Source organism: Ranitomeya imitator, chromosome 5 (genome assembly GCF_032444005.1).
Source record: "Ranitomeya imitator isolate aRanImi1 chromosome 5, aRanImi1.pri, whole genome shotgun sequence".
In the NCBI taxonomy this organism is placed as follows: Eukaryota; Metazoa; Chordata; class Amphibia; order Anura; family Dendrobatidae; genus Ranitomeya; species Ranitomeya imitator.
This window is the reverse complement of record NC_091286.1, coordinates 81,710,332-81,727,535: the sequence shown is the minus strand read 5'-3', so window position 1 is coordinate 81,727,535 and position 17,204 is coordinate 81,710,332. Positions and strand designations below refer to the sequence as shown.

General features: G+C 41.1%; 1 protein-coding gene across 3 annotated transcripts in view; it reads left to right on the top strand.

Moving 5' to 3' along the window:
* ACYP2 (acylphosphatase 2) overlaps positions 1-6,467 on the top strand; it is a 172,938-nt gene extending 166,471 nt beyond the window's left edge. For all 3 annotated transcript variants that reach the window (XM_069768878.1, XM_069768877.1, XM_069768876.1), the window contains one exon: positions 6,311-6,467. Coding sequence is in view for 1 of the 3 variants with exons in the window: in XM_069768877.1 (XP_069624978.1) it covers positions 6,311-6,425 (115 nt within the window). In the remaining 2 variants the exon portion in view is untranslated. The remainder of the gene's footprint in view (positions 1-6,310) is intronic.
* Positions 6,468-17,204: the final 10,737 nt, after the last annotated feature.

Sequence of the window (17,204 nt, the reverse complement as noted above, 5' to 3'; positions counted from 1 at the left end):
ATGGTCTGGGGGGCAATGGGAACAAATTAAGAGGACAAACTGGACAGTTTTGACCCTGTGACAAATCCTCTTTAAGCCCAGCACCTGGATTGATTGAGGACAACACATTTAGGAAAGGATTGAGAATGTCAGGCTTCGCTACCAAACCTACCCAACTTTTCATAAAAATCCAGGCCTCGACAACAGCAGTTAACAATGCCCTTAGCAAATTATGCCTCGATAGCAATATCTAGCTGTCTTGGGTATATCTTATCTCATCCCACTTATATCAGTGTGTAACCACATGAGAATAGCAATAAATCTCCATTCTTTCCTATGTATTTCTGTATAGATATAAAGTGCTTTGGTTGTTTCCAAAACGAATGTGGCTTTATAATGGTCATGTAACGATAACTTGTGTAATATCTTTAGCATGTCTTTGTACTATTCAATAAATTTATGCTAATTTGTTATCGAGTATAAATAGAGGCTTTGTGCTGTAGAATCTCATATTTGTATTGCAGCAAATCCATTCATCATTGTTCTGTGCACCTGTTAGCGGTCTACACTTACTGCACTGCCACACACCAACCATGGATGCATGGGTACTTGTGCATTATACAGCTTACAGTGACAATATCCTTTTATCTGTTCAGTTTTACAACATAATGACATTTTTTATTTGCAAGTTTGGAAACATTTTAGAAATACGCATACAAGAAAAGTATGACAAATTGGTTTGTTTTTTTATTCACAAGGAATTCTAGGTAAAATTTACATATAATCAAGATAAAACATGACTCCTATAGAAAAGTGGTGCTGTTGTGTGCTTTATAAATGTCATTTGTATATGTATATCTGAATCTGCTGAAGTGCCATAAGGACATTGTGTCGCGGATCCCTTACTCCGTGGTGTCACTAATTCGTCACGTGCCTGCTCTCACACGTGACATGGGGTTGTGCCTGCAAGGATTAATCTATCTCCCCACTCTCAGTCCAGCATTCAACCTCTGTCCTATGCTCTAAAGGGAGCATAAATCACACACTGACCCAGGCCGCACACCCGCTCATACACACTGCCACCACTCATCGAACACACGGGGGATGAGTCTCGGAAATATTAATACTAATAATGTCTACCACTCATAAGGCTCACACACCTTAGGCTCTGGATTCGTTAGAACATTCAAGATTCAACTTGTTAAAGTTTTATACTTTAATACAAAAAGGTTCAGTGCTTACAGTAAGAAAAAGGTATAAAAATATGATAATAAAAATACATAAAACTTATGCAAAACAGTATAAAATAACAGGAGAAAACTTACAGAAATCATCTAACTTGGTAGTCTGCTTTCTGCTCCCTGAGGGTAGAATGAATGTAGATTGGATCCCACCAGCTCGGCCGCCCCCATTATGTGAACACGATTCTAGGTATACAGGTCTAATTTATAGCTTTGGTCTGGAGGTCAGATTTCTAGAACAGCCCCTCAGGTTAATATCATAATTGCTTGTTTTTTGATTGGACCACGGCCAAGCTGCCAATGAATATATTATTTTCTCTTGAGATCCTTTCTGTAAACGTTCTCACAGACATACTATCAGGCTGTAATTGACATCTCTCTTCCAAGAGTTTGGTGGTGTCAAATGTTCCCTTTCTTCTTGGTCCTAGCTAGACCCCCTGGTGAGATTTGGAGACAGAAGTCTGCTTGTCTCAGGAAAATACATATTAACACCTGGGTGAGAACCTGCAGCCTTCAGGACAGATGTTCCTAGTCACACAATACCTACAGTATACATAGGTCACTGCACACATATATATATACACACACACACACACATATTTCACCACACATTGTATAACAGTCATCTTAAGCCCAAGGATTTGTAACACGGCCAACATGGATTTGCAATACGGCCAACATGGATGTGTAGAACAGTCAACATGGATGTGCAGCACGGCCAACATGGATGTGCAGAACGGCCAACATGGATGTGCAGAATGGCCAACATGGATGTGCAGAACGGTCAACATGGATGTGCAGCACGGCCAACATGGATGTGCAGAATGGCCAACATGGATGTGGAGAACGGTAAACATGGATGTACAGAACAGCCAACATGGATGTGCAGAACGGCCAACATAGATGTGCAGCATGGCCAACATGGATGCGTAGCACGGCCAACATGGATCTGTAATACGGCCAACCTGGATCTGTAACACGGCCAACATGGATCTCTAACACGGCCAACATGGATCTCTAACAGGACCAACATGGATCTCTAATATGGCCAACATGGATGTGCAACACGGCCAACATGGATGTGCAACACGCCCAACATGGATGTGCAACACGGCCAACATGGATGTGCAACACGGCCAACATTGATGTGTAACACGGCCAACATGGATGTGCAACACGGCCAACATGGATGTGCAACACGGCCAACATGAATGTGTAACACGGCCAACATGGATTCGCAACACGGCCAACAAGGATTTGCAACACGGCCAACATAGATGTGCAGCACGGCCAACATGGATGTGCAACACGGCCAACATGGATGTGTAACACAGCCAACATGGATGGGTAGCATGGCCAACATGGATGTGCAACACGGCTAACATGGATTTGCAACACGGCCAACATGGATTTGCAACACGGCCAACATGGATTTGCAACACGGCCAACATGGATGTGTAACATGGCCAACAGGGAGTTTAGATAACTTTGGACTGATTTATTTTGAACAGTGCTGCGTATGTCACCCTCTTAATGAGGGTGATGCGTTGAATTCATTAAGAGGTGCACGTCGCTTAAAGGGAACCTGTCACCCCCTCAGGCGTTTTTAACTAAAAGAGCCACCTTGTGCAGCACTAATGCTGCATTCTGTGAAGGTGGCTCTTTTTTGGGGGGTCCCTTCCAACACTGCAATATTACTTTTTATAATTTACCCCTGATACCTGTAGTCTGTCCGGGGGGCATGTATTTTCCCCCCTGGACACAAACGCCTCCCACCCACCCCTCAGCCCCTCTGTGCGCCGGGCGGCGCCTCCTCTGCCTTCATTAACATCCCCGGCACCTGCGCTGTACGTTCCTTTTTTGGGTATGCACAGTTTGCGCTGCCCTTCGACTCACATGTTGGGAACTTACAGCGTGGGCTCCGTGGACGTTAATGAAGGCAGAGGAGGCGGCGCACGGAGGGGCTGAGTGATGGCTGGCAGGCATTTGTGTCCGGGGGGGAGTAGACGTGCCCCCTGACAGACTAAAGGTATGGCGGTCAAATTGTAAAAAGTTATATTGCATCGTTGGAAGGGACCCCCAAAAAAAGAGACACCTTCACAGAATGCAGCATTAGTGCTTAACAAGGTGGCTCTTTTAGTTAAAAATACCAGGGGGGGGGGTTGGAGGCGACAGGTTCCCTTTAATCAATTCAGCACATTTTATTAGCGGTGTGCACTTCTCCACATATGTTACTCCAGCCAGAAGCTAGACTAATATTTCAGGAGTAAGAAGTAAGCTTCCCATATCTTCTCAATTTAGTGAAGCTGCTTGAAACACGCATAAAAACGTGAAAAGTTGCAACATTTTTTAAACTTTTCCAAGTGTTTTATGCCAGCTTTCTGGTGAAATCACTTTGAGGAATTGCTGTTTTTGTTTCTTTGAGAAATTGAAATTAAAGAGATGGTCCAAGCAGGGCATGTGTGAGAATAAATTGTAGTCCATAAATTTTTTTGGGCTACAGTGGTTCCTCTGTAAATCAGGTGTCTAAACCATTATAACTTGATAAAGTAATTGAGTAAGTGCAACCAAGATTTAAAAATCATGGAGAACAATTGGTCGGCCATGTAAAGGGAAACAGGAGGCGTTTAACAGGTAATAAAGATGTAACCTTTTTAAAGTAGAGAGACAATGTCGCATCTTATGCTCACCGTGAATCCTCAGGACACAATTGGCCAATTGCCTTCATTATGTGCTGTAATACAAAGCCAGCATTAAGCTAGTGGCCCAGGACAATTCCTGGAAGTGTATCAACCATATCTGTTACCGTTTCAGCATTTTATATTTTGGCAATTATACTCAATCTCATTGAGTCTAACTTCAAAAGAAAGTACAGATGGGCAATTTAAGACATTTTATGGAAGAAAGAGGGACTTAAAGTCTAAATTTCCTTAAAGGGTATCGGTCAACAGGTTTTTGCTACCTCATCTGAGAGCAGCATAATGCAGAAAGACAGACCCTGATTCCAGCGATGTATCACTTAGTTTACTGGGTGTAGCAGTTCTGACACAATCAGATTATTCAGCTGTAGTGTGAAGCAGAGCTGAGACAGGGGGGAGAAACAGGGATTTAACCACTCCCATTTGACCAGCGTGATTGACAGGCGAAAACGGCGACTTTAGTAAGGTATTTCAACAGAATAGGTGGGGATTCAGGGGACAAAAAATACACTATTGCACTATTGTAAAGCACAGCTCAGGCCCTATTTATCTGTATTTTTATCTCATATTGAAAAAGCGGGGTGACAGGTTCCCTTTAATATTTCATCCAGCGTGAGATAGCTTAAAAGCCGGTAATTCAATTGCCGGCTTTTGCTATCTCCTTCCTAAACCCAACATGATATGAGGCATGGTTTACATACAGTAAACCATCTCATATCCCCATTTTTTTGCATAATCCACACTACTAATGTTAGTAGTGTGTATGTGCAAAATTTGGGCTGTCTAGCTATTAAATTAAAGGGTTAAATGGCGAAAAAATTGGCATGGGCTCCCGCGCAATTTTCTCCGCCAGAATGATAAAGCCAGTGACTGAGGGCAGATATTAATAGCCTGGAGAGGGTCCATGGTTATTGGCCCCCCCTGGCTAATACCACAGCTATACGGGAATGGGAAGAGAGTGGCCAAGTGCCAGAATAGGCGCATCTTCCAGATGTGCCTTTTCTGGGGTGGCTGGGGGCAGGTGTTTTTAGCCAGGGGGGGGGGGCAATAACCATGGACCCTCTCCAGGCTATTAATATCTACCCTCAGTCACTGGCTTTACTACTCTGGCGGAGAAAATTGCGCGGGAGCCCACACCAATTTTTTCCGCTATTTAACCCTTTAATTTAATAGCTAGACAGCCCAAATTTTGCACATACACACTACTAACATTAGTAGTGTGGATTATGCAAAAAAAGGTGATATGAGATGGTTTACTGTATGTAAACCATGTCTCATATCATGTCGGGTTTGATAAGGAGATACCAAAAGCCGGCAACTGAATTACCGGCTTTTAAGCTATCTCGCGCTGGATGAAATATTAATATATATATATATATATGTGTCTCAATGACACATATATATATATATATATACCTATTCTATGTGTACACATTTATTCTACCTATTCTATTCTAACCTGTCAGAGTGATTTTACTGTACACCGCACTGAATTGCCGGCTTTTCTCTCTAACACCGCTGCTTATTTCTCGCAAGTTACACTGTTGGTGCGTGTGTAATCCATATTTTTCTCGCCCCCATAGACTTTCATTGGCGTATTTTTTGCGCAATACGGTGACAAACGCAGCATGCTGCGATTTTCTACGGCTGTAGAAGACCGTATAATACGGATCAGTAAAATACAGCTGATAGGAGCTGGGGCATAGAGATGCATTGTACCGTATGCAATCCGTATTTTCAGCACCTCTCTTACGTCCGTAAAACACGGTAGTGTGACGCCGGCCTAATAAGGCAAGAAATCCCACTTATTAAACCTGACAGGGCACACCTGTGAAGTGAAAACCATTCGCGGTGACTACCTCTTGAAGCTCATCAAGAGAATGCCAAGAGTGTGCAAAGCAGTCATCAAAGCAAAAGTTGGCTACTTTGAAGAACCTAGAATATAAGACATATTTTCAGTTGTTTCACACTTTTTTGTTAAGTATATAATTCCACATGTGTTAATTCATAGTTTGATGCCTTCAGTGTGAATGTACAATTTTCATAGTCATGAAAATACAGAAAAATCTTTAAATGAGAAGTTGTGTCCAAACTTTTGGACTGTACTATATATATATATATATATATATATATATATATACTGTGTATATATATATATATATATATATATATATATATATATATATAGTATATACACATATATATATTCTACAATGTATCCTTATGGTGGACAGACAGATCTCTAAGTATCCATCCTGACACCGTCCACCTGTGTATGAGCCCGACAGTGGGCACAGAAAAGCAGAATATGAATATTCTCAGAATCCATTTTCTTCTTTATCACTCATTCATATTACTATGACTATTCTTTTTCTTTCTTTTTTTTTTCAGGAAAGCCTGGCTGAGTAAAGTAGGAAGTCCCAGCTCAAGGATTGACCGTACTGACTTTTCTAACGAGAAGGAGATTCCTAGTCTTCAATTCACAGGATTCAGTACTAAATACTAAGAAAGAAGATACGAAAAATAATAAATATGCTTCTGTAAAGTATATACGTAGTGCGATAGAACCTTAATGTTTTACCGACTATTAACTCTCCAAAATTAACAAAATAAATTATTTTAGTAATATTCCAGGTTAAATTGTCACTGAACATTCAGGCATTGATGGAATTGTCTCTTATACCGAGGTTTCTAATGAAATACAGAGTTATGACTGTATAGAGACTACACTTTTATTATTATTATACATTATTATTATACATTTTTATAGCGCCATTTATTCCATGGCGCTTTACATGTGAATACGGGGCAAATATTATTATTATTATTATTATACATTTTTATAGCGCCATTTATTCCATGGCGCTTTACATGTGAATACGGGGCAAATATAGACAATTACATTAAACATAAGCAGATAACAGGCACACGAGTACATAAGGAGGGAGGGCCCTGCCCGCGAGGGCTCACAGTCTGCAGGGGGTGGGTGAGGATACACTAGGAGAGAGAAGAGCTGGCTGTGCGGCTGTTCAGTAGGTTGAGGATCACTTTGGTCATTCTCAGCTTGTTAGTGGGATCCATTGCTGGGATCCCTGGGGATCGGCTGAATATGTGGGACAACCTGGTAGTAAATGTTTAATTGCCAGGTAGCGCCACCACAGGTGGAAACTGAGCACTGCACAGAGAAGTTTCAGATCAATAGGTTTTCTGTGCAAGGCAGGACAGTTCCTCAGTAGCGGCAGAGACTTTCGGTATCCGCTCTCCACCCTGGCGAATGACCCATCTGAGTTAATAGGATCCATGTCGACTAATTCAAAAATTTCCTAATTGGATATTGAATAGAAAAATGCATTTTCTAAGCTAGACAACCCATGTAAGTCATATAAAAGACTCCATACAATATTTGGAACAAAAGGTTGTTTTCTTTTGAGTGCCATTTCTCTGGTAAGTGCTTTGCAGGAGAAATAATCATTTACACTGAGGTTTTTCCTTTAATATCAGCAGATAATAGGGAAGGATTAACATAAAGTGATGGACACCTCAGTGGAGCCTAATGGACAACATTTAAAGTCAATGTGGTGTATCGTTCACTTGAGGTGTCGTGTGACAGATCTTGTACTACTTTATGGTTTTCCTCATAAATGGAGAGCATGATGCCAATGTGAATACAGCCTTAAGGCCCTTCCTATACTGCATGGACTCTACGCGATGATTGCCAACACCGCTCCTTGCAGGCAATTTATCAGCCTACTTAATGAAGAGAAAAAAAAGTATTGCTGCACAGCCTGAATGTAACGTACTGGTAAGAACACAGTCACTTGTGGGTGTAGGGCTTCAGTAACTGGAGGTGCTCGCATACGAAAAAACAAACAATCCAGTATAAATATGAAAAAAGAAGAACTGCGGCAGCACTCACCAGATTGCGTAGATCAAACCTTTATTGAAGGTAAAAAATCCATCATGACGTGTTCACGGCTCGGGGGAGTGCGGACATAGTGGAAGTGAGCAGGGGAAGACAACAGCTGTTTCGCGCTCTACCAGCGCTTCTACAGGACCTGTAGAAGCGCTGGTAGAGCGCGAAACAGCTGTTGTCTTCCCCTGCTCACTTCCACTATGTCCGCACTCCCCCGAGCCGTGAACACGTCATGATGGATTTTTTACCTTCAATAAAGGTTTGATCTACGCAATCTGGTGAGTGCTGCCGCAGTTCTTCTTTTTTCATATTTATCAGCCTACTTATTTTGCATGATTGAAATCAAAATAGTTCACCTCCATGAAAAATTAAGTTTATTAGCAAAATGTTAAAACTTTCTGTCGTTTATGATATACCAATATCACAAGACCAATTTATATCTCAGTGGTTAGCACTGTTGCCTTGCAGTGCTGGGGTCCTGGGTTCAAATCCCACCAAGGACAACATCTGCAAGGAGTTTGTATGTTTGCGTGGGTTTCATCCGGTTACTCCGTTTTCCTCACACACTCCAAAGACACAATGATAGGGAATCTTGATTGTGATAGGGACAGTGATGATGTCTGTAAAACGCTGCGGAATTACTAGCGCTATATAAGTAAATAAAATAAATAAATAAATGTAACTCAACACAACTAATATAACAAGTGGTTTCTCCAAATAACATAGTAACATAGTTAGTAAGGCCGAAAAAAGACATTTGTCCATCCAGTTCAGCCTATATTCCATCATAATAAATCCCCAGATCTACGTCCTTCTACAGAACCTAATAATTGTATGATACAATATTGTTCTGCTCCAGGAAGACATCCAGGCCTCTCTTGAACCCCTCGACTGAGTTCGCCATCACCACCTCCTCAGGCAAGCAATTCCAGATTCTCACTGCCCTAACAGTAAAGAATCCTCTTCTATGTTGGTGGAAAAACCTTCTCTCCTCCAGACGCAAAGAATGCCCCCTTGTGCCCGTCACCTTCCTTGGTATAAACAGATCCTCAGCGACATATTTGAATTGTCCCCTTATACACTTATACATGGTTATTAGATCGCCCCTCAGTCGTCTTTTTTCTAGACTAAATAATCCTAATTTCACTAATCTATCTGGGTATTGTAGTTCTCCCATCCCCTTTATTAAATGACTCCTATAGTCTTAAAATTATGGTATTCAACCACTTCATGACCAGCGTCTTTAGTACTCTTATGACTTCTGCAAACATGATGCATAGCCAGATACCATTTTTTTCCTGAGGAATCTTATCCCAATCCTCCATGGCACTGGACTCCATTTAACTAATATTGTTCGGTTTACGAGCTGCAATCGGCTTCTTCAAATCTGACCAATGGTTTTCTATAAGGTTCAAGTCAGGCACTTGTGACAGCTGCTCCAGAATCTTTTAGGACGTCTTCCGAAACCAAGGGTCGGAGGACTTAGAGCTATGCTGGGAAGCATCCTGTTGAAATGTCAAATGAGGCCTAAGCTTCAACTTTCTCCTAAGATTTGCTGATACTTGATTGAGTCCATCTTGCTCTTTACATGCTACAGGTTAACAATGCAACAGGAAACAAAGCAGTTCAAACACATCACCAGCTAAAGCAGCCCCAGACCAATATCAAGCCACCACCATGCTTCATTGTAGGCATCATTGATCTACTGCCATGCTTCACTGTAGGCATCACTGAGACAATGCCATGCTTCACTGTAGGCATCACCAAGCTACCACCATGCTTCACCATAGGCATTACCAAGTCACTACCATTCTTCACTGTAGGCCCTGAGCCACCGATGTGCTTCGCTGTAGACATTACCAAGCCTCAGTCATGCTTCACTGTAGGCAGCACCGAGCCAGCGCCATGCTTAAAGTGATTCTGCCAGGTCCAATAATGCTATTAACCTGCAGATATAGCCTTAATATGCAAGTTAACAGTATTATCAAGGTGCCCGGCCACTGTACTGAAAGTGCTGCATCCAGGAGATAAATAACTTTATCCCTTCCTTAAGCCTCTGGCTTTCAGTCATGCAGTAGTTACTGTCACCACTCATAGCACTGAGAACGGTGGCTGTAAGCACAACTATCTGTCACTGGAGTCTGCTTACAACTACCGCTCTCAATGCTGTGCACGGTGACTCTAATTGCTCTGAGCATGCCTGCATGACTGAAAGCTGGTGGCTCCCAGGAGGAATAAAGTTAATTATCTCCCAGGTCTAACACTGTAGCCAGTGACCTTCATAACACTACTAACCTGCAGATTAACTCTATATCTGCAGGTTAATTGCATTATTGGACCTGATAAGTTACCTTTAACTGTTGGCAGGGTGTTTTTATTAACGTATGCTTCATTCTTCCTCCTATAGGCCTACCACTGATCCATAGATCCAAAAAGTTCCAGTTTTGTTTCATTGCTCCACAGGAAAGAATCTGCAAACTCCTCTGTTTTATTTATATGGTTTTGAAACTTATCGAAGTCAACTTTTCTTGTATTTTTGGGCTGATAGAGGTGTATGCCTTGGTGTTAGAGTTTGACCATGGAGACTTTCAGTATTTAGTGTTTACCTTGCAGTGCAAATCTGGCTGCAATACATATCTTTTACATTCATGCAATGTATTTTGACCACCTACCTCCTTAGGAATGCGGTGGCAGCTGATGATAGCTTTTTTTTGCCACATTCAGGTTACCTTAGCCAGTGTTCCTGTAATGCTGAACTTGTGGAATGTATTTCCTTCAGTATCACTAGGAATAATCAATGCTTTTGTATCTTTGTGTTCCTTATTTGTGCAAGACAGTGATATGTTCTTGTATCATTTTGGACCGCTCTCTTGATAAGTCAAGAACATTAATAAGCTAGAGGTCATTGCTCATGAGGATTGGGATAAGATTCGTTAGGAACATTGTTAGATGCTGGTGTCTGGCTATACATCACATTTTCAACAGGTCATAACAGCCTATGGGACTTTACTAGGTACTACAGATGCCAGTCATTAAAGGTCTGAATAATTCTAGGACTGCAGTAGAATCATAGAATGTTTGAGTTGGAAAGAGCCTCCAGGGTCATCATGTCCAGCCGCCTACACAATGCAGGATTCACTAAACCATCTCAGACAGATCTCTGTCCAGCCTTTGTTTGAAGACTTCAATTGACGGAGCACTCACCACCTCTCGTAGCAGCCTGTTCCACTCATTGATCACCCGCATTGTCAAAAAGATTTTTCTAATCTGTATCTTCTCCCTTTCAGCTTCATTCCATTTCTTCTTGTGTTTCCATGATCAAATTAGAATAAGGATGATCCTTCTACCCTACGAGTAGTCAGTAAAGGTACCATTTTGTGTTGAATAGAGAAATGCCACTTGTTATATCAGTTGTGTTGAGCTCATAAAATTGCTCTTGTTCCATTGATTTAATGCAAACTACAGAAATTTTGCTAATAAATCAAAATTGCAATGGGGGAGCTGAATAATTTTAATTGCAACTTTAAACGATCAGATTTCCTCAGTTTGACATCATGGGACAGATATATGTCACATTTTTTTTTAAAGAAAAACTACCGTACATTTCTTTCACTCTGTCTTTCTTTACCATAGCAAATAAATTGCAAATCATTTACTGTGCAGCATTCATTTTGCAAGTGCAGAATGCGGAAAAAAAGCTGCACCGTGATTGATAGCTTTGGGTAAACCAAGCAGTTTTTCTTTTAGAAGGTTTTATTAATATTCTCCATTCTTCACATATCTGATCTACATGGTCTGTTGTAGAGGCAACTGGTCTACGGATCCTATAATCCAACCCTTCTGCATCATGATTTCCATCCTGTGCGCCCATATAGGTTCATCACTGGATTACGGAGGCCCACTGCAGAGCAGAACTAGTAGCAAGAAGGCTGATGTGTGAATGTTCCCCCTTGAATGTACATTTATTTTATTGTATCACTAAAATTTTATATGTTTTCAGTCAACATGTAAAAATTGCCAAGTATTTTTGCATAATATAAAAGTCATGATCAATATTATTAAATCACAATGACACTTGGCTTGTTGCACAGCATAACTTGTTGTTTACATCTTCAATGTTCATCTTTGCTGTTTTTTTAGTTTTTCCTTATAGACGACTGATATAAAATGTAGTAAATTGCTTGCAAAGTCATGGGCCCTGACTCATCCTTTTTTTTAAAGTCTCTTTTCTTTTTTTGTCTTGTGGTATTAATTACTGTCAAAAATTTGCTTTTGCTTTTATCTTTAACCTTTATCGGGACTTTTCAGTGCAAAAGTCACACATTTTACAAAATGCAAAATTACATAAAATCACTCTAGAGAGAGAGTACACTGCATTTGTGCAAAGAAAGTTGTGACTTTAAAAAAAAAAAAACACATGTGATAAATCAGGCGAAAACATCTGAAGACCCTAAACCCCACTTTCAATGGTGAATGAAAAAAAATAATATGCAAACACAATAAAAAGTGATTGTGAAAAAGGCACAAAAGCAGGCAGGTGATTACAAGTATGAAAATCGCATAAGAATGGTCATGCGATGACCACTGGAACCAGTAAGCAGGGTCAGACCCTGAAAGTGAGTATTTTACACACTGTTAGGATTTCACAGGCTACAGGGCAAATAGAAAAAATTGGAGTCCGGCTCAACAGGACTGGATTTTACTTTTCTTTTTCAAAAGAAAATATAGTGCATACAAAAGGCTACAGGGCACCTAATATAATTATATCATATGTAGTAATCCTTGACTTGTCAGACACCACAAAACTTTGCAACCGTAGCTATGTATCACGTTATCTGACAAGTTATGGATTGTTAGATGTGTATAGGATCAGAACCAAGCACAGAAATACATCACCAGAACCACTACAAACAACACCAATACAGATATACAGCACCAGAACTACTATCAGTACATAAATACATCACTAGAAGTACCATCAGTACAGGAATATATCACTAGAACCACAAACAGAACTGAACTGAAATACATAATCAAAATCACCATTTAGTTGTACTCGTACCAGAAAGACGCGAGTACAATTTAATTCAGGGATCCAGCGGTTTACATCTTTTGAGTTGGCTGTCAGTTTGACAACTGGCTTGGAGAATGGCAGAATCCCACTGAGAGGCACCTCGGACCACTGCAAATGCTCTGCCTACCCCCCTTAGATATGCCACTGTCAGTAACACTCAGCTCTAACAGCTGTAAAAATATAATAAGAAATGAATAGACTTGGAATTGTAGTCGAAAAATCTCCATTATGATAAAAGGTGGGAAATAAAGGGGGGTTGTCTAATCACAAGATATGGAGTGCGCTGGGGGTCTGACCCCCACTGATCTGATAAATAAAAAAATTAATAAATCTTTATTTTTATATAGTGCTAACATATTCCGCAGCGCTTTACAGTTTGCACACATTATCATCGCTGTCCCCGATGGGGCTCACAGTCTAGAATCCCTATCTGTATGTCTTTGAATTGTGGGAGGAAACCGGAGTACCCGGAGGAAACCCACGCAAACACGGAGAGAACATACAAACTCTTTGCAGATGTTGTCGTGGGTAGGATTAGAACCCAGGACTCCAGCGCTGCAATGCTGCTGTGCTAAACACTGAGCCACCATGCTGCCCTGATCAGCTGTTACAGGCTCTAGCTGTGGCTGTATGATTACAATGAATAGAGCTGTACTGTGCATGTCCATTCAATGTGTAGCAGCAGTTGCAGAGTACTACAGAACAATTCTTATTCATAACAATTCAAGGGTATAGGAACCATTCTACAGTTCCCTGATATCTTTTGTGCATAACCAGCCTAAATTTAAAGGAGATGTTCAGTCACCAGATACTGATGAACTATCATGGTGACAGATCATCAATATCAGATTGGTGTGGGTCCAGCGCCTGGCACCCCACTGATCCGCTGCTACAGACTCTGGCAGGAAGTAAACAATGGATGAAGCTACATTGTCCAACTCCATTCGATGCTTAACGGCCAACACAGGACGTTCCTACTGAAGAGAACACACAGAAAGGAGCTAAACAGTGGAGCTTCGCTCAATGGTTACACCTGGGCTGCCGCCGGAGCCTGTGACAGCTGATCGGTGGGGTGCCAGGACTTGGACTCACCCCGATCTGATATTGATGATCTAGCCTGAGGACCGTTCTAAAAAAATGCGAAAAAATAAAAATGGTAGGATAACGAAATGTATAAGTTTCAGTCCGCCCCACCACAAAGAAGAAATTATGCTGTACATAGTACTCCTTGTGGTCCAAAATAGACAAGGCCTTCTGGAACATCAGACACTCTGTAGCGGTTCTTGCACTTGCTAAAAGATAAGGATCCTAAGCCGATTACTCCCATCTATTAACTCAAAATTCCCTACTTTCCATTTTCAGAGGACTTGTCCCCACGTGGTTTGGTTTAAGAAACAAACTGAGCTTTTATCACCCTTCCCAGGTCCAATGCTGAGTCTCCAATACTACCACAGTGTCTGTATTAATGTGCCTTTTTTGTGTTTCACAATGTCTGTATTGTCTGCAACATATGGACGGTGCTGCAGCCAATCATTGGCACTGTGCAGCTCACTCGTGCCATATACACAAGCAAAGGCGGTGAGATCAGTGATTTGCTGAGATCACTGGGGAGACTTAGACTCAGTGTTGGACCGAGGATGGATGAGTAAAGGTAGGTTTGTTTGTTTTTTTTTTATATACCAAACTGTGCCTTGGGACATAACTTTACTGAAAATGGAAAATCCTTTAATATTTCTATATTCATTTTCTAAACCAAATAAGTCTTTTAAAAATATCACAACTATGTAGATGACAGAAGCAAAGTGACGGGGAATTTAATTAAAGAACTGTCAGACATCCAAGAAATTTAACACAGTTGCAGCAAAAAGTCACTCCTCCTGACATGTACCTTACAAAATGCTGGATGATACCGCTCACATAATGAATTTAGGCAATCAGCACTCCAGTGATCAGGCAGAGGATTAACACTGACAAATGCTGCATTTAGGCCTATTCATCTCCTCTATCAGTCATTGTTATGAGAGCGCAGTAGTCACTAGTCATCACTTTGTTTTTATAGAGTCAGCAATGCATACCCATCTCTTAGAGGGACAGTGTCAGATATGGAGAAGGCTGTTCATCCAGATCTGCAGAAACCTTGTCTGGATGTCTGGAAGCAGTGAGCCGAAGGAACCAAGATCACAACGTTCGGATCATCGGAGAACATGAAATATTATGATTATATTGGAATTATTCTGACGCTTTGACGGCTTCAGGTGTGGAAATGAAAAGGCTAGGCTTACAAGCATACAATGCTCTCCTCTGATAAATATATTGAGTTTCTGTATGAATCCATACAAAACAAGGATCCAATGGGAGCTCCAACACAGCCCAAATGGATCTATGTTTTTGTGCATTTCTGAAAAGACCTAATGGTCTAAGAACGGTCTAAGACCGGACGCCAGACAGTGTCCACAGCAACTCCGTGGGCTTCATAGAAGTGAATGGCTTCATTGGGGCTCCTGTCGGTATCCTGTTTTTTGGTGGATTCCGACAGAAGACCCAAAGTAGTGTTCAACGGAGAACACAGTATTAATGTGCACGCAGGTCGAATCCACAGAGGATCTTTTATACAGATTTGCCGGTTGGAAAATACATATGTATTACAGTTGCAGCAATTTAGTTAGCCTTGAAATCACATCCACACAAGGCAGATGTGTAAATGAACTGGAATTGGGGATATTAAATGTACAAAGCAAGGGGAGAAAGCTGCGGACTGTCGGCCAATCAAGCGTTTGAATACGGGCAGGTGCAGACAGGCGTATTATAAGTCCAAGTGTAATATGACAAAACATCAGATCTCACTCGGACTATGGGGTGCTATGGGGCTGTGCACATGTCACCACTTTTCCCGGTTCAGGGGGAAAAAAATTGCGGCATGCCAGGGTTTGACCCGTTATTTGAATCGCAATTGGCCATGCAATGCAATTTCCTCGTATTGACAGAATGGAGAAGATGGAGAAAATTTTTTCAACATCTTCTCTTCACCCAGGAGAATTGGAGCACACTATGATCACACTATGCTGACACTGACCAGAGTTTGGGCAGAGTGTGATTTGCATAATCGACTGGATTTTCTCAGATGAGAGAATCTACGGTCGTCTTTACCTAACCTAAAGGGACAGTTACACTGCAAGATAACAAGTGTGGTTAAAAAGGCTCTTGTTACATATATTCAGACGTGCCGATCATCCAATGAACTAGGAAAAGGCTCTTCGATTGGGTGAAGTGATCATTTGTGCAGCATAAAATATCATCATTCCTTCCGGGCTAACCAAGAATGGAAAACATTGTACTATTCTGAAGTGGCCTTCTATGAGCCCTGACCTAAATCCTATTGAGCATCCATGGAAAGAGCTGAAACATGCCGTCTGGAAAAGGCAACCTTCAAACACGAGACAACTGGAGCAGTTTGCTCTTGAGGAGTGGGCCAAAATACCTGTTGAGAGGTGCAGAAGTCTCATTGACAGTTACAGGAATCGTTTGATTGCAGTGATTGCCTCAAAAGGTTGTGCAACAAAATATTAAGTTAAGGGTACCATCATTTCTGTCCAGGCCTATTTCATGAGATTTGTTTTTAAAATATTCTGTGGAAGCATGGTTTAAAAGCAATGTCTGACTTTCATTTATTCATTGTCATAGATTTTTACTTATTATTTTTGTCAGATTCAAGTTATTTCTCTGACCATTGTGGGCTTTTCTGTCATTAAATGAGGGGTACCAACAATTTTGATCAAGTGTGTAGATTCACATATATTTTAATATTGCTTTTGATCATGAGGGTTAACGTGCGCGAACTATGTTACCTCCAATCCCGTTATAAGGGAGAAGGTACTTTATTTTGTATTATGCCCGAAGAAGGAGTAAGTTCTTCTCCGAAACGCATAGCAGTAATAAAACGGTTTTTTATCATCATGCACCCTTTCCCTTTCTCAACAAGGTAAAAATGTGTCACCAATCGACAGAATAGAAGTATGTGTGAGAGCTAAGGGTCCCACAGATAACGAGGAGGGGGGTTCTGTGTACCCTAATTGAATGGAGCGCCAATAAAGCATGTGCGCTACTGCTTCATTCAAAGTCTATGAGGATGGTGACAGCTGAATACTCTACTTGGCTTTCTTTTTCATTTCCATAGATTTTGAAAATAAGCCAATACATACGAGCAACCACTGCTCCATTTAATTAGGTGACTCAGCGATAGAGTTAAGCAAATTTTTAAAAATTTGGTTCTGATTAAGATCGGAGCAGAATATTGTTTT